Source organism: Leptonychotes weddellii, chromosome 1 (genome assembly GCF_054177405.1).
Source record: "Leptonychotes weddellii isolate Sample4059 chromosome 1, ASM5417740v2, whole genome shotgun sequence".
Taxonomy (NCBI): domain Eukaryota; kingdom Metazoa; phylum Chordata; class Mammalia; order Carnivora; family Phocidae; genus Leptonychotes; species Leptonychotes weddellii.
The window spans coordinates 144074780-144101472 of NC_138369.1; the positions used below are offsets into that span (position 1 = coordinate 144074780).

The 26693-nt window shown below is 41.7% G+C and overlaps 1 protein-coding gene and 2 long non-coding RNA genes across 9 annotated transcripts in view; 2 read left to right on the forward strand and 1 right to left on the reverse strand.

Annotated features, from left to right (window-relative positions):
- The window catches only part of LOC145716054 (uncharacterized), a 116712-nt gene extending 106047 nt beyond the window's left edge, over positions 1 to 10665 (reverse strand). Inside the window, exons 1-3 of one of the 2 annotated variants that reach the window (XR_014138386.1) lie at positions 9755 to 10665; positions 7996 to 8066; positions 5614 to 5762 (exon numbers count right to left, since the gene is read on the reverse strand). This is a non-coding gene — a long non-coding RNA (uncharacterized LOC145716054). The remainder of the gene's footprint in view (positions 1 to 5613; positions 5763 to 7995; positions 8067 to 9754) is intronic. The other variant, XR_014138387.1, reaches the window with a different exon arrangement.
- A 78-nt stretch (positions 10666 to 10743) lies between these two features.
- Positions 10744 to 26693, forward strand: part of CD47 (CD47 molecule) — a 45514-nt gene continuing 29564 nt past the window's right edge. For 5 of the 6 annotated variants that reach the window (XR_014138380.1, XR_014138379.1, XR_014138381.1 and 2 more), the window contains exons 1-2: positions 10744 to 10950; positions 22594 to 22941. Coding sequence is in view for 3 of the 6 variants with exons in the window: in XM_081797419.1 (XP_081653545.1) it covers positions 10908 to 10950; positions 22594 to 22941 (391 nt within the window). In the remaining 3 variants the exon portion in view is untranslated. The remainder of the gene's footprint in view (positions 10951 to 22593; positions 22942 to 26693) is intronic. The other variant, XM_081797422.1, reaches the window with a different exon arrangement.
- On the forward strand, positions 10957 to 22550 carry LOC145716058 (uncharacterized). Its single transcript, XR_014138388.1, has 2 exons — positions 10957 to 20637; positions 21132 to 22550. It is a non-coding gene; the product is annotated as an uncharacterized LOC145716058 (long non-coding RNA).

The window sequence follows — 26693 nt, forward strand, 5'->3', positions numbered from 1 at the left end:
AACAGTAGTATCAGGGAGTTGCAACAGAGATCTCGTGGCCTGCTAAAGACATTTACAGTCTCTGGCCAACCCCTGAAATAGCCTCTTAGTTTGAAAGTTGGCTAATACCACTGCCCTGCTCAAAACCCTCTCACTCAGACTCCAAGTCTTATAGAGCCCCGTGTGAACTGCCCCTGTCATGATCTTCTGACCTCAGCCCCTACTGCTCTGCCCTGTGCTCACTCCCACCTGACCACACCGTCTGCTCCCCTCCCCCTATGCCTCTCTTCCTCCAATAAGCCAGGCGGGCTCCCACTGCAGGACCTCAAATGCGCTGTCCCCTCTGCCAGGAATGAAATCCATGTTGACATTTGCCTGGCTTGCTCACTCTTTACTCACTCTTTATTCAAATGTCACCTTCTAGTGCGCCTTCTCTGACCACCCTCTTTAAAATGGCACTTCCTCCCCACCCCTCTTCATCGCTTTATTTTTCTCCACAGCTTCTACCACCATGTAACGTACCACATGCCCCTTATTTATTTTGCACGTTGTCTCTCCCCACCTTCCCACTAAGATACAAGCTCTGTGAGGGCAGGGTTTTGTCTGGTTTGTTTTCCTGATACACCCGCAGTGACTAGGCATGTATTAGGTGTTCAAAAGCTGTTTTTGAATAAATAAATAAATCCTTAGAAGGAGTGATGCTATAGCAAATGTGAAACGTATTGGTGTCTCAACCAGGGTTTCTACAAACACTCCTGCTTAGGAAAGACTCACTAGGGAGGTCAGGCAGAAATGACCTCTGCACTTGTGGGGGCACTTTATTTCCCACTTGCCCACTTTCCTTTTTCCATCTTATTTCTTACCATGTAACTACTGGTTCCGCTATTCCTTGAGTCTCTGGCTATAGTTTTTGTAGTATTTCAGCTCTCACTCTTTTCTTTTCTGCCTATCATCATTAAAACATATCTCTCTGGCTTCTATTACCAAAAGACTCTGGTCTGTTCTCTTCTAAGCTTATAAACTCATTAAAGCCCAAATATTAATGAATAATAATGTCTCTACCTCCCAGAAAATAATTTGCATTTAAACAACTTTCAGTGCCTCAATCCAAAGAGGCCAGTGATGATGTGGGAATTCCCAGCAGGCAAAAGGCCTGGGCCAGCTGGGGTAGTCATGGAAAGGTCCCTCCAGCAAAATCAAATCACAGCCCATTGGCAGCTGTCCACTTTGGCTCTATAGGATGAATCCAGCCATGTATATCCCCTTCAGACCATGTGTACACACAGATACACAGGGTGTCAATTAGAGGCAGTGAGAACATCTTAACTTGCATGGAAATGAACCTGTCACTAGTGATATATGTATACACTTACATATATTACTATCGATTCCTTCCCTAGTGCTTTGATAGCTTTTCATCTAGCTTGCAGTTCCACTGGCACAAAGCCACGGCTTGGGGAGGAAAGGGAAACTGGATAGGTATAGTACTCAGCCTCCAAAGAAGCAAGACAGGGAAAGGAGATGACTACTGGAGCACAAATTACAAGCATGCTCCATTGGTCTTCTGGGGCCATATTTACAATGCTCCAAAACACAGTGAAGGTTCAGAGAGAAGGAAAAGGTTGAGAAGTGCAAACTTTACATCAAAAACAATACCAACAACAACAAATTTCTGGTTCATAAGAATTTGTGCTATGCAAGGGAAGCAGTAGACTTTCTTAGGCCATCCAGTACTGACAGAGACAATTAAGAGAATCTTCTAAACAACTGAAGAGGAGGAATATATCCATTAGCAAATCTGACTGATTTATCCATCAGGAGCCCTTCTTCCATCTCCAGAGGAAGGAGCATTCATGCATACCCCATGGGCAAGAATGCTGCTTACTTAACCTTTCTAGGATACAGCAGATTAAGATGATCCCTTTACCCTAGTTTACCAGAACCAGCTCCAGGTGGTCTAGCCCATATGGCTGTCGAAAATGAACAAATAATTTTCTTTTGAATGATGATAGAGTATGACTCGTTTCTCCCCCACTCCACATACTGCTACGTAGGTGTCTCTGAATTTGTCATCTGGTGAAATGGGTATTGATCTGTCATTCCTCCAGGGAATCCCCGGTTTCATTTATTTCCTTCTCTAGACAAAGAGACACATTTATGTGACCACATGGAAGATTTCTACGTTTTATCAAAATGGCATCTTTTAAGTGGAAACTCACAAGAGCTTAGCCCAGATGTCAGACACTAAGTACCCTGATGGACACACAAAAAGGCAGTTTGTAACCTACGATGAAACCAGTTTCTTAAACTACTTGTAAACCCACTAACTATAGAACTAAGGTGATCCACAAGCCACGGTGAAGTACACGTTGCTTTTGATCAGAACGGAGGTAGGATACATGCTCTTTCACTCTGAGATGTTAAAGAAACCCTGCTTCCATGTGAGACGCTTCTCTTGCAACTGTTGGGTTGTCTTCTGGGCATGGCCACGGCCAGACCAGCGTGAGTGACCTGCAGCTAATACAAAATGCCTCGTGGGCCAGGAGACGACCAGGGTTCCCAGGGATTCTCCACTGTACTATAGGTGAGTCTTTCCCACCAAATCCAAGGAAACAGAGGAGCTGATAGTAATGTTACCAAGATGGCTTACCTCCTAGGAGGACCACCTGACTTCCAAGGTCAGGCCCCATGGCCAGTGGCTCTCATTCTTTAGTATAAACCAGAATGTCCTGGAAGACCCCCTGAAATGATGATTGCTAGGTCCCACTCCAGAGTGTCTGGTTTAGTAGGTTTGAGATAGAGCCCAAGAACTTGCATTTCTAACAAGTTCCCAGTGGCTGCAACTGCTGCTGATCCAAATGCCACACTTTGAGAACTACCTCTATAAGCATAGTTTGTCTATAACTCTCTCCCTTCCTCCTCCTGTTGTGGTTCATGGGGCCTGTGGTTGGGGAAGAGAGGGTAGAAGTTGCAGCTGCAACAGCAGTACTTGGCACATGGGAGTCTTCAAGCCCAGGCTGCCATTCAAGACTGACAAATACGTGAGGTTACAGACACATGGAATCAGGCAACCTTTCTCAGGATTCCAAATATGTACATCTGTCTTGTCTGGCAGTTTGATCCTAGTTTATCCCCTCCACTTTTAAAGCCCATCTGATGATAGTTTGAGTCCGCTGGCCCACACCCATAGCAATTAGACCAGTATTAGAGAAGAGCAGATTGGCAGATGTACCCAGAGAACTCATGTAGCATCAATAAGCAAACTTCACGAGGCACGGTGTCTTGAGTGATATTGCACAAGTGGCCATGGAGAGCAAGGGAGGGTACACATAGAGAGCCCTGGTTTAGGCAGAGAACAAAGCTTTCTCAGCAGACATTCCTGGCTGCTGCAGGTGGGGAACTCTTCTGAAACTGGAGATGAGACTATCAGCCTGAAATGCAGACAGCAACTCCGCTTCTAATTTCAAAGGACATTCATATGCCCTAGTCTTCACTCTTTTTTTTTTTTTTTTTTTCCCCTAGAAAACTTGCCCCTCTAAGGATATAAAAGGCAGTCTTTGAAATCCATTTCTTTCTACACCTTGCCCATAGAGGAACAACAGTGCAGTAAAATGTTGCCAATGGAGTTGGGACTAAGAGGAACAGTGAGGCTGCAGAGTGGTTTTGGTTAATGCCAGTATTCAACGGTGTTTTTGTATGTAAAAAAGGAAGTGGGGAGCTGCCTTAGCTGCTCGAAATATTTCTGAAGGGCTAGACTGTGTCATTAAATACTGTAGATGGTATCTGTCAGGAGAGATGACACATTTGTTTCTATTCGTGTTGTGTATTCTTTGTAGGTCAGCTAGGGCTCTGCTTTGCCTCATCCTTCCTCTAGGACCCAGGCTGAGGGAGCAGCCACTGTCTGGAGCATTGCCGATTGCCATAGCGGAGGGAAAGAAAGAATGGCAAAATTACATGCTAGGTTTTATGCTTTTGTCTACAGTGGGTTGAACAGTATTGGCTACAGTGGGTTGAACAGTATCCCCCCAAAATTCACATCCACTCCTGGATCCTCAGACCGTGTGACTTTATCTTAAAAGAGGATCTTTGCAGGCGTATTTAGTTAAATATTTGGAAATGATATCACACTGGATTTAGGGAGCGCCCTGAATCAAATGAAGGAGAGGGCCACAGAGACAAAGAAGGCCACAGGAAGACGGAGGCAGAGATTAGAATGGTGCAGGTCAATCCGAGGAACTCCAAGGATTACCAGCGATGAGGGAGCAGAAGGGAAGCTGAGGGCAAAGCACAAGCTGACACCCCACAAATCCCCTGCCCTCCAGGTGGGATCAGTGTGACATTCCCCAGGCACTCCTGGCTGCCCTAAAACTAATAAGGGAAGGGAAAGAAGAAACCAAATGGTTAACTGATGGAGATCACAGTCCTGCAGGACATTAGTCTCCATCAGTTTACAAATGTCTTAGTGATTTACAAGGAATAAGCATTTTTATCAATAGCTTAACTTTCAGAAACCCATAGACTCAATTTCCTGGGGCCCTAACATCACCCTCCCCTCCATAGTGATGTGGGAAACAAAGGCAGAAAGGAAAGAAAATAAAATTAAATTTCTTTATAACCTGCAGCCCATTGACAAATAGCTGAAATAGGCAGAGAGTAACATTCCTCCAGGAAACTTCCAACTATCTTAATGTTAATGCCTTACTTGTGGGAGGTGGGGGATAGGGTGGGGAACACTTTTGCTTGGCAATAGCCATGCCTCCAGTATCCCAAGAGTCTTCTTTAGCATATGAAAGTCCTTTTAGACACCTCCCTTTGTCCTTACCTCCCCCAACTCCCAGATATGTAATCAGCCACTCCTCACAACCCTGGTGCTGCAGCTCTTTCTGCCCAAGGAGCCTGTCCCCACGCTTTAATAAAACCACTCTTTTCCGCACCAAAGATGTCTCAAGAATTCTTTCTTGGACGTAGGCTCTGGACCCCAACAACACTCCATAACCACATCACTAGGATCCACCAAAATCTAGGAGGAGACAAGGAAGGATTCTTATCTAGGCCTTCAGAGGAAGCATGGCTCTGCGGACACCTTATTTTCAGACTTCTAGCCTCCAGAACTATGAGAGAATAAATTTCTCCCATTTCAAGTCCCCTCGTTTGTGGTTGTTAGGGTAGCCCTAGGATACTAATACGCTGGGCAAAGTAACTCACATCATCATACCCAATTGCAAGGGGATGGGGAGGGACAGTGCAGCTGTGCTGGGTACTCCCCCTCAGATCAGTTCTTCTTCTTTTTTTTTTTTTTTAAGATTTTATTTATTTATTTGTCAGAGACACAGCGAGAGCAGGAACACAAGCAGGGGGAGTGGGAGAGGGAGAAGCAGGTTTCCCGCCGAGCAGGGAGCCCGATGCGGGGCTCAATCCCAGGACCCTGGGATCATGACCTGAGCCAAAGGGCAGATGCTTAATGACTGAGCCACACAAGTTCCCCTCCCTCAGAACAGTTCTGCTCTACTCTGCACCTGGAAAGCTAAGCTTTGAGAACTGTACAAACAGCCTCCTTTCCTTCTGGTTTCTGGTTGAGATTGACCCACAGCAGGAGTTCAGAGGGTGGGAGGAGAGTGAAGTTGGAGCACTTACCTTGCCCCCCTCCCCTTCCTCTCCGCAAGGCTGGCTGTAGCTGTGTTCTCCACCAAAGCTGTCCTGCCAGGCAGCCCTCCTTCAGGTTCTCCTTCCTCTCAGGGTTCTGGTAACCACGTCTTTCCCCCTTGCACCTCCAGACCAGGCACCTAGGGGCAGACAGCTGTTGTTAGATAACAGCATTTGGCCATTCCTTGTTGGTTTCCTTTTCACCCTGCCCACACCCTCGTATATTAATCTCCTCTAAATCACTCTATTTGAGCATGCCATCGGTTTTATCGGGGATCCAGTGGCTACATCGTCTCCCGTACCTGGGAGGAGAGCTGGAAATCTGGGGGACACCTTGGTGACATCCTCACTAAGTTGAGAAGCAGCAATAGTGGGAAGTGCCGGGACAGCAACAGATCACACACCTGCTTTGCTCCCTATACTCCTCTGCAGAGGAAAGAGCATGAGCTCTGAAGCAAGATTCAAACCTCAGTCCACCATTTTTGCCTGTGGTATCAACCTCTCCCAACCTCAGTTTCTTCACTTACACAGTGGGTATGAACAATGCTTCTCTTACTGGGCTGTTACGAAGATTAGGGGAATAAATAGGAAAAAGAACCTAACTGCAGTACAGAGTAATGCCTCCCAAAGATTGCCAAGCCCTAATTCCTGCGAATCTGTGAATATATGTTGCTTTACGTGGCAAAAGAGAGTTTGTGGATGTGATTAAGGTTACCGGCCTTAAAATAGGAAGATTATCCTGGATTGCCGGAGGAGCCCAATCTAATCACTTGAGCACTTAAAAGTAGAAGAGAAAGGCAGAAGAGTCAGTCATAGAAATGTGGCAGAAGAAGGGGAGGCAGAAGAGACATGCCAACATAAGAAGGATTTAATGTACCACTGCTAGCTCTGACATATTCAGAGACCACATGCAACTACACATAATGGCCCAAAAGAGGCCTCTAGATGCTAAGCACACCCCCCAGCCCCCAGACAGCAGCTGGCAAGAAAATGGGGACCTCAGACACTGAATTCTGCCAACGACCTGAATAAATCTGGAAATGGATTCTCCCCTAGAGCCTCCAGAAGGGAAAGCAGCCCAGGCAACGCCTTGATTTTAGCCTGGTGGGGCCAGAAACAAAGAAACCAGCTGAGTCCAATGGACTTCCGACCTACAGCACTGTAAGATAATAAATAGGTGTTGTTTTAAGCCCCTAAATTTGTTCTGGCAGCAATAGAAAATAAATACACTAGTACAGTGAGGTCTTGGTGCATAGTATGCACCCACTGCATGTATGTTATCTGCCCTCAAAGAGGTGAGTTAGGCAAGATATGGAGGGGCCTTCCCAGGACCCTAAACATTATGTGCTGTCAAAGAAATAAGCCTGCTGTGATTTTACAACCTAACCTAGAAGCTGGCTTTCTCTAGTGCTTTCCAGGTGTCATGAGTGTGGGCCCCCTACATGAGTAGCCTCCAGCAGCAGCAGGAGGGGGAGCAGGAAATGCTGTGTTTCTCCTGACTTAGGCAAAACAAGCCTGTGCACATCTGACATCCAGAAGGAAATTTACACTAGAGCTGACTGTCATCTCTCTGGTAGGATATTTCTTACCTGGAACCCTCAGTCCTGCCATCCTCCTACCTGGAGGCAGTTTCTGTTTCTAATATTTGCTTCTAATTGAAGCATGGACTACGAAGATCATTTCCCACTGCTAAATCCTTCCTTCTGTTTCCCTAAGCCAAATCCATCTCTCCAACCACATGTCAGTATCTTCCTGCTGCCTAACCACCAAACCTAGTCCTTAATCAGAGAGCACAGACCCTCCTTGCTATACTACTTTATTTGATGACTGGAGCTCCTATACTTTAATATCTAGGTCAAGTTGAAATAACACTCTAGGACATTGAGCCCTGAGCCAGGTGTCAGAGATGTGGGCCACTCAGCATTCAGTCACTAACCAAGTGTGCAGAAAAGCAAGAGGATTAAGGGCTACCCACTGGGCACAGACATGTGCCTCTAGCTTGAATCAAACTGTAGACATTTTGCCAAGTCCCAGTACTTCTTTAAGGTTCCAGACCAGCAACTGGTGATCCTTTTGACAATAATTTTCACTACCCTTCCAGGAGAACCACCTCACTATAAGGAGATTGGAAATAGTAAGAGCTAAATACTGTGTGCTTACTGTACAGCAGGCACTGCTCCATGTAACTGTAAAAGTGTTAACTTACGGTACTCTCAAGGCAATCGAAGAGTTAATTTCTATTTTTTTTATCATCTAGCTTTATAAAGGAGGAAACTAGGGCTCAGAAAGGTTAACTTGTCCGAGGTCACCTGGTAGTACATGGCTAGAGCTGAGACTCAAACCTAGGCTAAAATTTTTTTGTATACTACATACCACACTGATTTCTCTTGATTGAGTCAACGTAGACAGAGCCTTTAGGTCTCGACCGGGCACTGTGGCAGACCCTGGAGATGCAAATATACCCAGGAAAAAATTCATTTTCTCAGAGCTGACATGATAGAAGAGGAGACCATTTTGTAGAAAGAAATATGTATTGACACATTTTATTAGCGGCATGAACAAAGTGTAATGGAAGAAGTAATCGGACCCTCTAAGTGGTGGAGAATTATAGGAAAGAGGAAAAGTAGGATTGAGAAAGTCTTCTTGGAGGAGGTCAAAAAGAGGACAAGGGAGACAGACATAAATGAAAGTCAGAGAAATATCACATATAAGTGTGGGCAAAAAGCTCATTATCCCTCTTTCCCTTTGTTTCCTCATTGCTAAAATGGAGATCATAATACCCATTCTAAGGCTGTTACGAAGATTCATTTAGGTGATAAATTGAATGTGTATTACCTCTGTTCAAAACATTCTAATATATATTACTCCTTTGCCTTCCACCCTCCCCCACTCCACCAAAAAATAAAAAACAAAAAACCCTTATGTAAAGACCAGATGAACTCAAAATCCAAATTAAAAGCCTTGGGAGCATTAAAAGGGAAACATAAATATAAGGTGGTTAGATACTGGAGAAAGGAGCCCAAGGTTGTCTAAGAGAGATTTGGATTCTCTCTCCTGGAATAGGCCTCCTTTTGCTCCACCATCAAAACACATTCCCAAGAGTAGAGATATTCACCAGGGTGGCCTCTCATTCACCTGACTTAAGCCTACTGCATTTTCTGCACAGAGCTACATTAAGCACACAGCCTCAGCGGCTCCCAGTATGAAATAGAGCATCCCTCAATCTCTACCTCTGAAGATTGGGGACAGTCCTTCCCAGTCACTCTTCAGCTTTAGGGGGGGTCGGTTGGTCTCAGGGACAGCTGACAGCCTTATTTAGGCAACCAGCTGCTCTGTGATACACAATGTCCTGAATGCTCAAAGTCTGGTGGATGATTCTTTTGTATCCATATAAGCAGCAGTTGGAGGAGAATCCATCAGTCCCTTTGGTAGCCTCAGGGTGTCAAGGCTGCCATTCAAATCATTACCACCATAATTATTAACCATTGTTTTAGTGAGATATCTGCTAGGCGATTATTTTTCTTTCTTTTTCTAATCGTTGAAAAACAATCGAATTTCACTGGAACAACGCTTGCCTCAAGTCACATCAATACATTTATTAAACCCCTTCTGTTTTCACAGTTCAACAGGAAGTCTTAGAGGAGGGAATACTTAAAGTATTCTCTGATTTGAAAGAATTGATAATGCTGTGAGGAAGAGGTTAGACAACAAAATAACTATAGGAAAAAGTCACACAAGTATACAATATACTGCTACAGTGTCAGAGAGGGGCAATTTTATTTCCTAGATTTTATTACTACGGGGATGGGGTGCACTGGAGGAGTCGCTACGGGTAAAAGATTTGGAGAAGTGGGATATTGTGGTGGGAAACTGCTTTCTTTGCCATCAAGTAAGAGAAAACCAAGGGAGCAGACAGATATGCACTCCGTTAGAGTAGCCACCAGAGTCTGACTTTTTGACAATAGAGTTCATCATTTAGGGTAAGTGTTAAAGGTAGAGCTTTTGCTTCAGGATGATGATGTGTCCTGTGTGATTCAGTGAGGTCGTCAAAGTCCCTGTCCACATTTTGAACCCATTTTTCAAGCATGCTAACCCCAAACTGTAGAGGGCTGCGCGAGTTGCTGTCACTCACCAGGCTCAATGAGGGTCCTGGACGGGATGTCTTGAGTGTGGCGTGTGTCGGCGAACGTGTACAACCACGCCCGATCGCCCCTGGGGGCTCGAGGGCTCGGGGGCTCGGGGGCTCGGCGTTAACCACACCTAAAAATGTTTACCTCCACGACCGACCTGTTTGAGGAACCCTGTTCAAAGGAGGAAAATACTAACGAACAAGGCGAGAAAGCGCGCCGGGAGCTCACAACCGCAGCAGAAACAATAGCCCGTGGGGCAGCGGGAGCTCGCTGAATTGCGGACCGCTCTGGAGCCCCCGAGGCCGAGTGGGAGCTCGCTGCGGACAGGCCCGGTCGCCGCCCCGCCCTCAGCGAAGAGCCTCGGGCTCCCCGAACGCGGGGAAGCGTAGCGACGCCCCCACCCGACGCGCTCGCTTGCGGGGGGGTGGTGTTTAGGGGGCGCCGCCAGAGGCAGGGGTTAGGGCGCGGCAGGGTCGACGCGCGAGCAGACGTCGGACCCGGAAGGGGAGAGATATCAGGGGCTCGTGCGGGCCGGGGAGCCCAGGTCGGAGGGTGGCGCTCCTGAAGCGTGAGGGTGGGAGTGAAAGCGAGAGAGGACCGGCGCAGGGAGGACACCGGGCCCAGGACGGCGTGAGAGGCGGGAGAGAACCGCTAAGAGGGCGGGTGCAAGGAGGTCCCCGGTGAGCGTAGGAATACACGCTCAGCCCTCAGCCGCCTGTGGCGGGCTGGCAAACAGACCGCGGGGGTGGGGAGTGGGGGATGACGGGACGTGACCGGAAAGTCCGGCGCGTGCCACTGCGTGGGAGCGGGATCCAGGCCTCGTCGGAGCGGACTGGAGTGGGGACTCAAGCCCGCAAAACAGGAGGGCGTCGCGTCAACAGTCCCGGCGGCGGGGCGGGGGCGAGTGCGCGTGCGCGGTTCGCGCGGCGGGAGAAGGGGGGGGAGCGGGCGTGGGGTGGCAGGAGCAGGCGTGGGGTGGCAGGAGCGCGCGTGCGCGCGGCCAGGCAGCCTGGGCGGCGGGTCTTGCTTGTGACGGACGGCGGCGTCCGGTCTTGCCCGTGACGGCGGTGGCGGCCAAGACTGCCTGTAACAGCTGCGGCGGCTGCTCCAGACACCTGCGGCGGCGCCGGCGGCGATCGCCCGGCGGCCGCGGAGATGTTGCCCCTGGTGGTGCTGCTGCTGGGCTCAGCGTGCTGCGGTGAGTGGCCCCTCTCTCCTGGCTCGCAGACTCGTGTTTCGCCGCCCCCGAGGCGCCCCCGCGGGTGTGTGGGCTGCGTCCCGGCTGGCCCGGCGGCGCTTTGGAGAGGGTGGTCAGAGCGCGGGACACGCGGGCCCTGCTCGCCCCGGGTGCGGACGTAGGAGGGCCCGAGGGTAATCCTGCGCCCCCTTCCTTCCTTTCCTTCCTCTTCCTCTTCCCCCAGGGTGAGAGCGGGGTTTATCTCCTTCCCCCGTACTCCACCTCCAGTGCACACCGAGGAAGATTCTGAGCCGTGCATCTCACGCAAAAATTAACTGTAGAGAGAAAGGGCGCGATCAGAGGCGAGGGGTGGCAACTGTTAGGGGCCCCCCCTCTTTTGCACCCCTCTTCCTCCTCGGTGCTCAAACGCATTTGGGGATGAAGAGGGAGAGTGGGAGGGCCCGGGCCTCTTGCAATAGAAGTGCGCATTTTGGAGAAGTGTGCAAGACGGGATTTCTCCTGTTTGCCCTCCCACAGGAACATAGAGTTAAAGAAACATAAAGGAACAATTAAGTTGCATTTCCAACCCAGCATTTAATCAGAAGAATCTTCTGGCCGCCTTTTTTTTTTTTTTTTTAAACCCTAGAAATAAGCTACCTGGAAACTCTCCTACCCCCACGCCCTATCAACCACTTTAATATAGTCCAAATTGTACGTTCAAGTTTTTCCACTTTATTTGGGCGAACCGTTTTAATAGTAATCCAGATTTCGCTTGAAATATGAAGACTATAACCTCCAGTCAAAACGTATTTGCTGCAGAGTGGGATTTGGTGTCTTTCAACGCCAAAGGCGGTTGGCCCCCCTAGGCTTTTGGAATCCATTATGCTTTTTTTTTTTTTTTGCGTGTGCTTCGTCTGTAAAAAGTGAGGAATGGGAATTTTCGTGGTTCTACAGTGCCTGTCACACTTTACATCTGTACAGTCTTCTGTTAACTTTTTGTAAGATTCAGTATTGAGTTTGAGTAGCGCATTTGTTACATTTAATTCTAGAATGCTAAATTAATTAGATTTTAAACTGATTATTGGCCTAAGTGTGCCATTTATAAACTCTTGTGATTTCAAGCCATTTCCATTATGCCTTTAAATCCTTGCTTACCACTTTCTCCAATCGAAACATCCTGGGTTGTTGGAGTTGTTGATGATATCTTTATTATCTAAAGAATTGATAATTAGATAAGGTAGTATTTCTTGTCGTCATCGTTAATGGCTTGTTACCATTACTATTACTATAGCAAAAATAATACTGCTTTCAAAAACCTGTTGTGTGATCAGAAAGCCTTCATATTGAACCAAATTACAAATTTGTAATAAAATATCACTAATTCAGACTGTTGGCATCAAAGCTAGTCTGAAGAATAAAAAAATGTAAATCATATACTATATTAAAAACAGTGGTCCTGTTTCCAAGCAGATGGGAAAGAACTGCTATAATGGTATTTTGGGGATAAGATTTCTGCTAGGCCTTATTTAATAATAGTTAAATCACATATAATTAGCAATCATTTACATGCTATATTAATGTGCTCAATTCCCTACAGATTCACAGAATTCACAATTTATAGTATTTTATTGTACTTAATAATAACCTGAAAAAAAAGCAAAATAGAGGCATTATACATTTGAGTTCGGCAAGTGTTGACTATAAAACAAAGTGATAGTGTTTGTCATAAGATATAATGGATTTTGTGTGTGTTTAATATGTAGTTTTAAAAAAAGACAGGTATGAAGATATGATAACAGAACACAAGTCGTTATCAATGAGGGTATTTAAGAGACTGAATTTAGAATTCAAAATGAGTAAAACAGTCGCAGATGTGTACGTTTATTTGTACTGAAGTTTCATTTTGCTTTCAGTTTCATTTATAGATGACTGGTAATCAGAGGCATTTTTGGGAAGCCACTTAGTTTCAGTTGACCTTTGTTGTAAAAGAAGTTACCTGAAATGCTCCTTCCGTCTACTTACAGGCAAACTGCAACCCCCCTATTGGTTTATAAGACGCAGAATGAATTACTACACTCCTTTCCTCCCCCACCCCCTATAAGTCCAATTATACTTTGTTTAAAAGCACATCAGTAGTTTCAGTATTTTTTAGTAACTGGCAAATAAAACTTGACCTAGGTAATGACAGTGACATGGACTGGCTTTTCAGTGGTTGAATAATTTTTCTTTGTTTGAAGTGAGTTTTTAAAATCAAGGGTGCACATGATTAGAAAACAGTTTTATTGTCTAAGCCTGGTGGTAATTTGTCTTGCTTAAATGAAAATGTTTTCTCTTAAAGAATATATTACTTTTAAACACAAGTTGTTATTTTAAGGAAGTAAACGCCTATTTAAAAGTATTTATTTATGGGGCCACCCCAGCAGTCTAGAGGCAGTGTGTTAAAGCATTACACTAAATGCCTACTGTTAGGACACTTGCTCATGCTGTCATCTGTATTTTGGCAGATGTTTTATCTTTGCCACTGAATTGTTAATGGAGATTTGAAAGGCCAGGTTCTAAAGAAGAAAAGTAGGTGTTTTTCCTAAGTTTGATAAATATTCTAAGTCCACACTAATCACTCATTATTAAAACCAAGTTTGCATTTCTTAATGTTCATTCACCTAAAGCCAAATAAGCAGTTTTTAATACTTTAATGTTCTTTTTGTGGTACAGTTTTCATATAAGCATTTTAGCCATCTTTTAGGTTTTTGCTGTTAGCTTTTTATACAAGATAAAAATCTCTATATTTTGATGTCTTGTATCTCAGCCTAATACAATGCACTCTTGGGTTGTCATGAAGCAAATTTTACGTTGTGTCTTAGTGCAGATAGTTCTTCCATGATAAAAGAACAAGAATAATAGTGTAGGGTTGATTTTGTTAAACTCATTGTAGTACTAAAGTAAAAAATAGAGAACACCCAAGAAATTTGATCCTGATATACCTAGACTGAGGCAATAGAACCTGGATTTTTCTCCTTCGTAGTTACATAGAGTTGAAACAGAAATTACAGTTCTACCCTCCTCTGAATATTGCATTCCTTATCTATGGGACAGTTAGAGAAGACTCAGAATCTGATCAGCCCCAGGGTTTGAGATTCAAATTAAGAGAATAAATGTGCATATTTGAATACGTGTCACACTTATGGATGAAAGGCAAAGCAAGGCATTTGGCAAGTGCAGGGTCTGTCAAAACTGCTTTTTCCGTTGCAAGCAAGTATGAGCCCATGCTTGCTATGTTCTAAGCACTTTGCAAGGCCCTCTTGGTTATAACATAAATTTCAGATTGTATGCCTCTCAGTAACTTAAAATGTAGTTTATAAAGGGTAGGGATTTTTGTTTGTTTTTATCTCTTGGTGACATCTAATATATTTTAAATGCTAGATAAGCCCATAATTCTGGATGTTACTGACTTGAAACTGCTCTCTCTCCTGTAATTCTAGGTTTATCACTTCTGTTCTTACAAGGCCACTTTAAATCTAATAGGGAATTACTTTGAGTCAGAACTAAACACTCTGTGGACATGCCTACTTTACCCTAGACTTTATTTGGTCTCTGTTGAGGAGAGATCTGTCTGAATCCCCCTTTTTGACCCTAATTCTAACCCGATTCAGTTTGAGACCTTCGTTCTTCATAACAGGGTCTTGATCTGATGGCAAAAACTGGTAGGATTCATTTTCAGCAGGTATCTTTGTTCATGAGCTTTGCTTCTTTTACCTTAGTGACTGTTGGGCTTCTTCCCCATTCCTTGAACATCCATTTCAAGCAGATAATTAACTTCCTACTCTATTGCAAAAAATAGTGATGTGTGGTGTGGACTCTGCAAGCTTCCCTCCCACCATTACTAAACTTATCTACAATATCTTAAGCAACCATCTCATTCTCTTCCCTTCCCCAGTTTCAGAAGTATACCTATTCACCTTTCCAAGGAAGGGTTCACCTTTCTACAGCTCTTTCACTTTCACCATTTTGGAGACCTGCTCAACTCTGCTTAATTCTTCAGTCTTTCATCTTAGATCTTTCCCTCTCCATTGGCTCCTTCACTTTAGCTTGCACATATGCTCAAGTTTTACCCCATATTACAAACAAACAAGAAGAACCAAAAAACCTTGCCCTGGCCCCTGTCTTTACACTTTTCCTGTTGCCTTCTCTCTCTGCTTTCTTACACTGCAAAATTTATTGAAAGAGAATGCCTCTTCATTCTTCCCTCCCATTCCCTTCCCAAATGCAATCTAACTTTTGATCCCACTAGTCTGTTGACATTGCTGTAGATAAAAAAGCTAATGATGTAGTTTTCAATCTAGAGGCTGATTTTACTCATACTATTTAACATCAATTTTGTCCACATGAAGACCCTTCTTTGATGTCCTCAGTGGTATTTTTTGCTGCTCTCACTTCTTTTTCTCACTTCATTAGTTTATTCCTCTTTAATGATTTCTCCATAAATATTGGCATTCCCCAACATTTTATTCTCTGGTTCCTGCTCTATTTGCTTTGCAGGGACTTTCTGGGCAATCTTGTTTATGCTCACAGTTTCATTTACCAGCTGTAATCTTGGTGATTCCCAAGTCTTCATTGCTCTGACCTTTCTTCTTAAATCCAGATCCATATGTCCTGGGGTCTCCTGGACATCCTCGTTTCACTGTACCACAGGTACTTTAATACTCAGTCTATTAAATATTGAAAGAAGATTCCCCTGTAAATCTCCAAAATCTCTTTTCTCTATAAAATCCACAATATAGCTTGAAACGGGGAAGGGGGTGTTGTTAAAGTATATTAGGCAGTTACGCATGCTTTTAGTAAACAATTTTAATTCTTTCCTCTTCTTCTCCCTTATTTCCCACATCCAACTTATGTTGATATTCTTTGTTTTTTACTGTAATGTTTTGGCCTTCTCTCCAGGTGTCAATTACCTGGACTATTGCAGTGATCTCTTGAGGTCTCTCTTTCCCATCTCCCTTCCTGCCCTCAGTTCACCCTTCATGCTGCTGTATTATTTTTTTAAATGCAAGTAAATCTGCGTATTTTGCTGTTGCTTATATTATCAAGTCCCAGTTCCTCAGAATGACATTCGAAAGCCTTTACACTATTTCTTAACCATCCCTTTTTCCTAGAGTTCACTTGAAGAATCTTCTGCCTCCAATTACTCATTTTTCCTCATTCCTCTGCACATGTTATGTGCTCTGCCTAGAAAGCCTTTCCTTTTCTATATAATTCCTACTCATCCTTCAAGACCTAGTTTAAACATCATCCTTTAGGAAGATCATTCTTAAACACATTCATGTAATTTTTAAGAAACTCTTCCTTGCAATCTGCAACTGACTTGATCGAGATTTTCCATTAAAATATGTAGCTTCTCGATTCTATAATCAGGTCTATTAACGTGAAAAGCAGTGGAAGATTCTCTTGACAAATGGAAGAAGAGTGAATCCTCTCTGATACAGTTTTCCTTTCTTGGGATTCATACTTTAAATGCTTTACATTTATGAGGAATGTATTGGTTTGTACTTGCTGGACCCTGGATCCATAGGATACCAAATGAAGACATTGTCCTTCTTTCTCTACCTTTTGAGCCTAATGGAGAGATGAGTTAAGTAAAACAGTAATTTCAAGATTCAGTAGTAAGTGCAGTGACAACACTTGAACAGGGGGCAATGGGAGCAATAAGGAGGGAATGGACACGATTGAGCAGTGGTAGGGAAGAGGAATAGGATTGAACATGTCCCTGTGTTCTAGCAGGAAGAGCTAAAGTTAGCAAACTATAGCTGCCATTTATTGAACATTTCCTATGTATGCGAAAGCACTGCAATGAGAACTTAATATTTATTTTCTCATTAAGTCTTAACAAAGTCTCTATGAGGTATACACTTCCTTAATTCATATTTTGTAGATGAGGAAACTGAGCTACAGAGGTTAAATAACTTGCCAAAGGTTATACAACTAGAAAGTGCCAAGTCTTGAGCCAGGGTCTGACTCCACAGTGTGTGCTCTTACCTGGACACCAGATGAAGACGTGTTTGCCAGCATGTCCAAAGGCATGGATGGGGATGAGAGGGCATTTGCATATTCATGGAATTGCAGGGGGTCATTATGATTGGAACTTAGTTTGGAAATTGAGGGAGTACAGGAGGTGGGGCTGGACAGGATGAAGGACTAGTTTGTATTCCATGCTAATGCACTTAGAGTTTAGCTTGAAACAGGGAGGGGGATGTTGTTAAAGTATATTAGGCAGAAGAGTGCATATTTGCATTTAGAACAGTTATTTTGAGAACTGTGGAAAATACATTGGGGCCGAGATAGGAAAACGTTGAGGCTGGAGGTAGGGAGCTAGTTAAAAGGTATGACAATATCTCAAAAGAGAGATTCATACAACAGACATTGGATTGAGGAACCATTAAAAAGGTTGAGCCTACTAAGAATTCTTCATAGCTAAGTAGAGGGAGGAATCTAGCATGATTTTTATTAGGTCCAGGTCTGGTTGACTGATCGATAACAGAAAATACTTTGGATGGTGAGGATTTGGGAGGAGGCTAGGAGAGGGTAAATAGGTTTTTGGACAGGTTGACTTTGAATTAACTGTAGTACATTCAAATGGAAGTACAGCAGACAGTTGACTTTCCAGGTCTGCAGTTAAGGAGAAAGTGGGACCTGGCTAAACAGAAAGTGTGTAGGTAGTTATAACTGTGGAGTAAGAGAGAATGGTGGACCCCAGGGGGTTGGGAGGAGGGCAGTGCTGGATATGAAGTTTTGAGGAACACTAATATTTATTGTGAGTCAAGGAATAGATTTCAAGAAAGAAAGAAAGCTCTAATGGGGTGGACAAAGCAATAAGAGGAAATTCAAAATCAAGAGCTATCACAGAGGCCAAGAGATAAGAGCAAAAAAGGAGCTGCCTACTGGCTCAGGAACTGTATAGAGTAGTCAAGATAGAGAGTAAAAACCGCGCACATTCCATTTTTCACAAGGGATTGTTGGGGGCTTTGGCACAAACTGTTGTAGTGAAGAAGAGGTAGAGGCCAGGTGGCAGAGATTTAAGAAGTGAATAGGAGGTAAAGAAATGCATTTAGACTATTATTTTAGGATGCTAGGGAAGAGAGAGACAAGTATGAGTGATTTTTAAAAAGTTGGTTAATATTTAAGCATTTCTTTTATGTTAAAAAACACCTATGAATGGCATGGCGGGTGTAGGAAGCTGATAATCAACTAGGGAAAGTCCTTGGGGTGACTAGTGGGTGTGGAGGCAGAAATGAAAACTAATGGGTGAAGGGATACAATTGTGAAGAGGAGGAAGGTGAGGGGGTTGTGGACAGTTGGGGTTGCAGGTAACTTTGTAGGTGGGAAGTATTGGAAGCTTCTGACTTCTCATCTAAAGGACTCAAATTAAGAAATACAGCTTCTTTGGAGAGTATAGGATAAGCTTTTGCAAAAGGGGAGTGATACAAGGGTTACAAAGGAGAGAGAGAGGTTTTTCATGGAACGTATAAAAAGATAAATGATTAAAGGCCCAGATGGGCGGGAGCTGTGACAATCTTCTGTTGTTCCCCTAGTAGCAATGCAAATTTTCTTAGAAATCTGTAAGACTGATTACTCTCCTGCCCATCTATAGCACTTTGTTTGTACCAAAGGATAGCACTTATGACCTCCTGTTATAAAAAGTATGTATCATTGTTCCAAATGAGAATTGGAAGCTTCCAAAAGATAATTTCCGGTTTTTTTCCGTCATTGTATCCCCTCATCCTATCACAATGTTTCAGATCAGGTAATTCTCAATAAGTGTTTGTTGCATTTGTACATTTCAGAGCTAGACTTGTGTGCTGTGACTACCATGTATTGAGCCTTCTCTGCAACATGTAATAGCTGTTTTCAGGACTGTGGTCTGAGATGGTTTCAATTGGTGGTCTGTATTTACAGAGGTTGGGAAGTCCAGTATTTTTGGCATTTTATATAAAATAATTTCCCCATTTTATTTGTTAATTTATCTGTAGCTCTTGCATCACTGATGGTTAGTTATATTTACTTATTCCTATCTGATTTAGACTGCTATAGGCATTTCTTGATTAATCAGTTTCCTTATGTTAATTATCTGTGTACTTTTATTTGCTCTCTATATTTTTAAATCTTGCTTTTTCACTTTGATGTTTCATCAGAAAGCAGTAGGAAAAAGAAAGAAAACCCAAATCAGATAATTTTACTACTTAATAGTTTTGTTTTTTTAATAAATGTTTATAGAGGGTGAAGCTGTAGTTAACAGCTGGTGGAGTGACATTTTTGGACTACCCTTATTTATTAATTAACACAAGGGTTATTCAAGTTATGGCTTATCTAGGTCAATTTCACTTTGAATTTTATTGATAGCATTTATTCTACTTAAACTGCTTCAGCTATAAGATTGTTTTATTGCAACAAAAAATGCAGTACAGTTAGTGCTTTCTGTATTCTTTAGAAAATTCATTCTCTGAACATAAGATAGAAATTGTGGAGTTTTACCAACCACTTCTTGCTTAGAGCCTTCTAAAAAAGTTTGCTAGGATAACTGAGCTCTTTACTTATATCTATTTATTAAAGGGTAATTTTTAGAAATAATTTTTTAAATCTTGACTCAAATAAATACAAAATGACCACATATCAAAGATTTTATTTCACATGTTAATTAGCAAGTAAACCAGCAAGATGATAAAAACGTCTCAGTTTTAAAAGAAAATTTAGAGAAGAGACACATTTATAGGCAATCAAGAATGGTGAAATGAATTTTCAAATAGATGTAATATTATCCTCAAGGCAATAAAACATGGTTTTTTGAAATCTTCTCTTCTTCCACCAGGGAGAAGTGAATTGCAGAACAAAGTTTATTTGTATCTCTATGGACACAAGTCATTTGCATTGCCATCAGTTTTACCAAATTGTAAAGTAGCTCAGACAGATAAACACAGTGAAAGGCATAGGCCCCTACAGAATGAAATATTCCCAAGGAATTTGTCACACAATTCCCAGCACTCCATTGAAAGGACACTCAGTAATCTTTGTGTCCATTTCAAAACCTTTCACTATATTTTCTGACACTTTCCTTTCTTTCTGATTCCAGCGTCATACTTTTTTCTCTCCTTTTTTTAAGAAAGATTTATTCATGGGGTGCTTGGATGACTCAGTCAGTTAAGCGTCTGCTTTTGGCTCAGGTCATGATACCAGGATCCTGGGATGGAGCCCCGCATTGGGCTCCCCGCTCAGCACGGACTCTGCTTCTCCCTCTCCCTCTTCCTCTGCTACTGCTCATGTGCTCTCTCTCTCTCTTTCACTCACTTTCTCAAAATCTTAAAAAAATCTATATATTCATTTATTTAAGAGAGAAGTGGGGGGGGGCAGGCAGAGGGAGAGAGAAAATCTCAAGCAGACTCCCTGCTCAGTGCAGAGCCCGCTGTGGGGCTCAGTCCCACAACCCTGAGATCATGACCTGAGCCGAAACCAAGAGTCTGACACAACCAATTGAGCCACCCAGGCACCCCTACTTCTCTCCTTTTTGTACACTATAGTCCCTCCCCTCCCTACCCCCAGTTTTTCTTTCTCAGGGAAGACAGTTCCTAAGCCCAAGGCTTCGAAGAATGCAGCTGGAAGTCCAGGTTTTGCCTGAGGCTTCCTAATATTTGGATGGCAAGAAATGTAGAGAAGTGGGAAGAGGTGAGCTATGGATATCCCCAAGGCTAGTTCAAACTGCAAATTCCCAGAAATAAAACAGTTTAGACCTGCCAGTCAGAGAAGGTCCAGATCATTACAGTAAAATGCCATATCCCCTAACTTTTATAGTATTACCCCTCATGTTTATAGCACGGTATTGTTAGCACTTGCCCAGGTATTTTCTCCTTTGATGCTCACCACAATTCTGTGAAGTAGCCCAGTGTTCGTTTTTGATCCTCTTATTCACAGAGAGTAAGCCAAGGCATAGAAAAGTTAAATGAACTGCTTAATTTGTACTCAGGCTTTCTGAACATTGTCCACTTCATATTCCACTATGCATCCTAGCATTCAACTCAGTGGGCAGTTACTGAATAATAATTATGTTCCTAGGATAATAACATCCGATGCTCCTGATTTTTATTTCCATTTTATAAATGTAGAGAGAAGAAATCTTAAGGATGAACTATTGAAGTTGATGTTTTATTTGTATTTGTTAGTGCTTTGTTTTTTGAGGGAGGAGCCCGCTAACTACTTGGGTAAAAGAATTGATAAATGGCTGAACAGTATGGAAGACAGCTATAATTTCTCCATATTCTCATACATATTAGACGAAAGGTAAGTGAATTTCCTTTTCCAGCCCCTCTTTTGTAAGGCAATGATAGTTTATTCTCTGGAAAAGAATTGATAGAATACAGTAGTCCACCTTACCTGTAGGGGATACGTTCCAAGACTGCCAGTGGATGCCCGAAGCCACAGATAGTACCAATCCTACATATACTATTTTTTTCTGTATGTATCTATGATTAAATTTAATTTATAAATTAGGCACAGTAAGAGATTAATAACAATAATTAATAATAAAATAGAACATTATAACAATGTGCTATAATAAAGTTTATGTGAATGTGGTCTCTCTCAAATATCTTATTGTACTATACTTACCCTTCTTCTTATGATGACATGAGATGATAAAATGCCTACATGGTGAGATGAAGGATGTAGGCAATGTGATGTGACCTAGAGTTAGGCTACTTATAGATTGTCTGATCATGTGTCAGAAGGAAGACAGTCTGCTTCCAGACTGTGGTTGACCACAGGTAACGGAAACCAAAGAAAGCATAGCCATGGATAAGAGAGGACTAGTATATATCCTATTTATTAGCAGTACCTGCTCTTGGTATTAACTTGTTTCTTAGCTTTTTTTTGAGCGGTTTATGGTTTCTAGGAGGAAGAATACCTGTAATACATATTTGGAAATTGTTCCATAGTTTCAGTGAAATATCGGGGTGGGAAAATGCCTTTCTATTGTATATAATCCTTTCTAATACTTACATACAAAATGACTGTTGCTGGCTGTATTTTGCAATGGGAAAATAGCCATAGAGAATGTTTTTTCTCCTTAGCATTCTAAGACTTTCCATCCTCGTGGAGAGATGTGATGTGATTCATCTGGTTTACTTTTTTGTATTAAAGTAGACCCTGTCATCTTTTTTGGAAATGCAACATAAGGATAAACTTCCTATCAGTTTAGCAAGTTCTATTTAGAGGAAGTATATACTGAATATAATATTTGCTTTGATTTTCTGTTCAAAATTTTTCCATGGTTAGGTCACTATTTTTCTACATCAGTCAGTAGGCAGTAATGATTACTTCAAAGCTCCAAAGCCAGATACTACACCTTCATGTTCCAACGGGGTTGCTGAATTTATTCCCAAGATGTATGGTAATGTACACTTTGTATTACTGAGATTGAGTAAGTAAAAGTTACAATGTTGTCTACCAGCTGTGCACATTAATATTAAAATAATTTGGATTTTTTTCACCTTGCCTGTCTTCTCTGTAGTTGCACTATTTGCTTAAATGAACAAGTGAAACATTGCTCTTTATCTTAAGGATTTGTAACAACTTGAAGTATAGCATTCTATAATGACATGAAACAATTTTCTTTTTCTTTTTCAGGTTCAGCTCAGCTAATATTTAACATAACCAAATCTGTAGAATACACTGCTTGCAATGAAAGTGTTACCATCCCATGCTTTGTTAATAATGTGGAGGCAACAAACATTAATGAAATGTATGTAAAGTGGAAATTAAAAGGAAAAGACATTTTCACCTTTAATGGAGCTCTGCAAAAGGCCACTCGTGACGATAAGTTTAAGAGTACAAAAATCGTACCACAAAAATTACTAACTGGCATTGCCTCTTTGGAGATGGATAAGGAAGAAGCTGTTGTAGGAAACTACACTTGTGAAGTAACTGAATTAAGCAGAGAAGGCGAAACCGTCATAGAACTAAAATACCGAATTGGTAAGATTTCTATAAAAGCTTCCCATTTATTTGTCGTGTAGCATCCTGATCCTGTTAGAAATGGGGCAGAATGGGCCTAGGTACTCTTTGAATCAAAAGCAGACTATTAATAATAAATGTTGATGTAATATTAACAGCTTTAAGGTCATGAGTTTTATATTATTTGCTCTTCTACTTTTCAGAGTAAAACCCCTTTGTTGTTGGCTAATTTGTATATTGTGTGGTTCTCAAACTTTTGGTCCAAGGACTGTTCTGTTTGGGTAAGCAGTCCTGAGGTCATCTACTCTGTATTTCTGTTTGCTGCCATCAAAAGTACTTTCTTTCATGTAATTAATTTTCCAGTCTCTTTCCAATTATTTGGCCTTTTTTTTTTTTTTTTTTAACCTTACACTTTGATCAAGGGTTGACAAGTCCTGGCCATGTCCCCTTTGCAGAGAATAGATTATAAGGAGAATCAGGAGATTAAAAAATCAGGTTGTCATGGATGTGTCCTTGAGGTTTCCTGTGCTTAGCTTTGCTTTGGTATTTTTTTCACTGGCCAAGATTTAGAAGAACTAGAGATCCAATTCAGTGTATCTGAATTCAGCCTTGATTATAGCACCATGATTCTGCTTTTTCTTCACAAACTTGGCTTGGTGAGTTGTATAAAGCAGTAGTTAGCTGAAGTAAACAGCCTGCTTTCTTTTCTCTTCTTTCTCAGCCAGCTGATTTCTTCAACTACATGCATGTGCATTATGACTCTCTGTTTTGAAATATGTTTACAGTCACTAGACATATTACTGATTTTAGGATTAGACCATGCTTTGAGAACCTCTGCTTTAGATGGGACTAGAACAATTCAATTGTATCAGCTCTTTACCTTCTATTCTTCTAGTGTTCGTGGTTATAAAATGTCTTACCAGATTGAGAGTGGGCTGTTTAGTTTGATGGAATATTTTGACATGGTTTAGGATTAGGAATCAGGAGATCTGAATTCTATCCCCTATTCTGCTACTTAATTATTTGCCTATATGATCTTGAGAAGTTTCTTCTCTTGAGTCCAAGTAACCTTATCTCTGGGATGGGGGTGAGAATAGATGCCTGCTTTTGTGTGTCCTACAGTATAATGAGCATCAACTGAGATCTCTTGTGTGTAAGTTCTGTGTCAACCAGAGTGCTTTGCAAATGGTTGTGTTCCTGGGATGTTTATTTATGAAGTAAGATAAGTTGTTGAAGCTGGCCTGGGGTATTGTGAGAGGGATTTCTGTATAGTGAGGAATGGGCAGGAGGTAGCTTAGAGCAGGTTGGCAGAATTTGGAAGGTGTTTCTGCTAGAAAATCTCTTACATTGTAACTTTTATAAATTGATATTTATTTGGACTAAGGAGCTTTTTAAAAAAAATATATGCCTTTCAGCAGGGTCTAATCATTCAAACACAGCGACTGGAGTTAGATAATCTACTACCTAGCTGAAATTTTTCTGAAGGAATGTATACTTTTGTGGGAATGGAAAAATAAGACAGGGGGAAGCAGTAATTTTGGAGTGTAGTGTCAGTCACTGAGAGGCAAACTGTTAAACTCTAGATATGAAATTTGAAAGGCTTGGCAGTGGAATGAAGATGGATGGGGAAGAAATACCAATATCTGAGATGAAGACAAAGTTTATAATTATATAAAAGTGTGATTATTTTATCTTTGTTTTCAAAGTACCCTGTTAAAAAATGAGTTGTACTTACCTTTCGTGCCATTAAAATGAGAAGGTATTGTTTTGTTGCAGAGAATGTAGAAAACTCTACCAGAGGTCTCAGACATTTGACTTTGCACCCAGTTTTATTTTTTGAAATAATTAAAGGTTCATAGGAAATTGCAAAGATAGAACAGAAAGGTGCTATCTACTCTTTGCCCAGTTTCCCCCAGTGATTACTTCTTATGTCACTGTAGTAAAATATCAAAACCAGCAGGTTCACAATGGTACAATGTGTGTGTATTTCTTTGTCATTTTATCACATGTATATATTTAAATAACCACCACCACAATCAAGATACAGAACTACTACTCCATGGACACAAAGATCTCCCTCATGCAGCCTCTTTATAGTCACCTCCCCCCCACCAACTACCCCCAGCCTGGCAAACATTAATGTGGTCTCTGTGGCTGTGATTTTGTCATTTCAACAATGTTGTATAGGTGGAATCATACAGTATTTTGAGATTGGCTTTTTTCAGTCAGCACAGTGCCCTTGAGAACTATACAAGTTGTTGCTTGTATCAGTAGTTCATTCTCTCTCTGTGTGTCTCTGTTTGTCTGTCTCTCTCTCTTGGCTAAGTAGTAGTATTCCATGGTATGGGTATATCACAGCTTGTTTAACCATTCACCTATTGTAGGACATTTTGGTTATTTCCAGCTTTTGGCTTTTACAAATGAAGCTGCTATGAACAGTTGTATACAGATTTCTTTGTGGACATAGTCTTCTTCATTTCTCTGGATAAATGGCCAGAAGTATGATTACTGGGTCATACGTAAGTGTACACTTAGTTTTTAAAGAAACTGCCAAACTGTTTTCCAGAGTGATTTTTTTCATTTTACATTCTTAACAGCAGCATATGAGCGATCTAGTTTCCCCACATCCTTGCCAGCATCTGGTGTTGTCTCTGTTTTATACCCATTTTTGATTGGAGAAAGAAAGAAACCTCCTCTGCTCAAAAATGTTAATTTGGGGCAGGACTCTTACTGTGGAATATAAAGTTACTGTAGTAGAGATATGTACCCATCATGTGGACTTTGGGGATTTAGGCGGTAGAAACCATTTTTACTATGTTGTGCTTTTTTGCAAATGTAGGCATAAGGGAGGAATAGAAATTACTTAATAGAGTATTCTACTTAGTGGAATGTGGAGTAATGGTGACCATTTGTGTTCTTTTTTTGAGTACTAAGACGGAATATGTGCAAGCACTATATATGAATTAGAGTTTTATATGCCTCTGGTGTCTATGTATAGTATCGTACCATGCAAGGAGCACAGGACTTGAATTTAGAAAGCTTTTTCTATACTTTACCATTTTCTAGTTTAAGAAGACTTGTTTCAGAAACTCAGCCTATGTGGTCCTCAGTTTTGTCTGTAAAATGGGGATACCATCTCCATGACAGAATTGTTTGAGATGTATGTAAGTTAATATCTCTCTTTCTTAAAAGGATTTATTGAGTCCCTGCCATGTGCCAGGCACTGTGCTAGACACTATGGATTCAGCGATGACTAAGACATGATCCCTACTTTGAAGGAAATGATAGCAGTATAAATAAGAACAGTAAAATAATCTAACATTTATTTGAGCACATACAATATACTTTATGTATGTTGTATCCTGTGATCTTCTCAAGAACTCTAGAAGATAGACATGGGTCTTATCATTTAACAGATGAGGAAACAGGTTAGATTTAAACTACTTGTTCAAGATTTGAGTCACAGCCAGGATTTTAACCTAGATCTGTCTGTCTTCAAAACCCAAGATGTTTACCACCATGCTATATGGTTTCTTTGAAAACACCTTGTAAATAACTAAATCCTAAATGTAAATAATAGTTATAAAATTTGTCATTACTATCTGTATTGATATTATTAATAATACAAAAACGTGGAGGCTTAACATTTTACATTTCTCCAAGTAAGTTATTAAGGTTTTGTTTTAAAAAAGTAAGTTCAAATTCAGTGGAGTTGCCATTTCCATCATTGTCACCATGATACACATTATGCTCATGATGTTGGCATGAGGGCA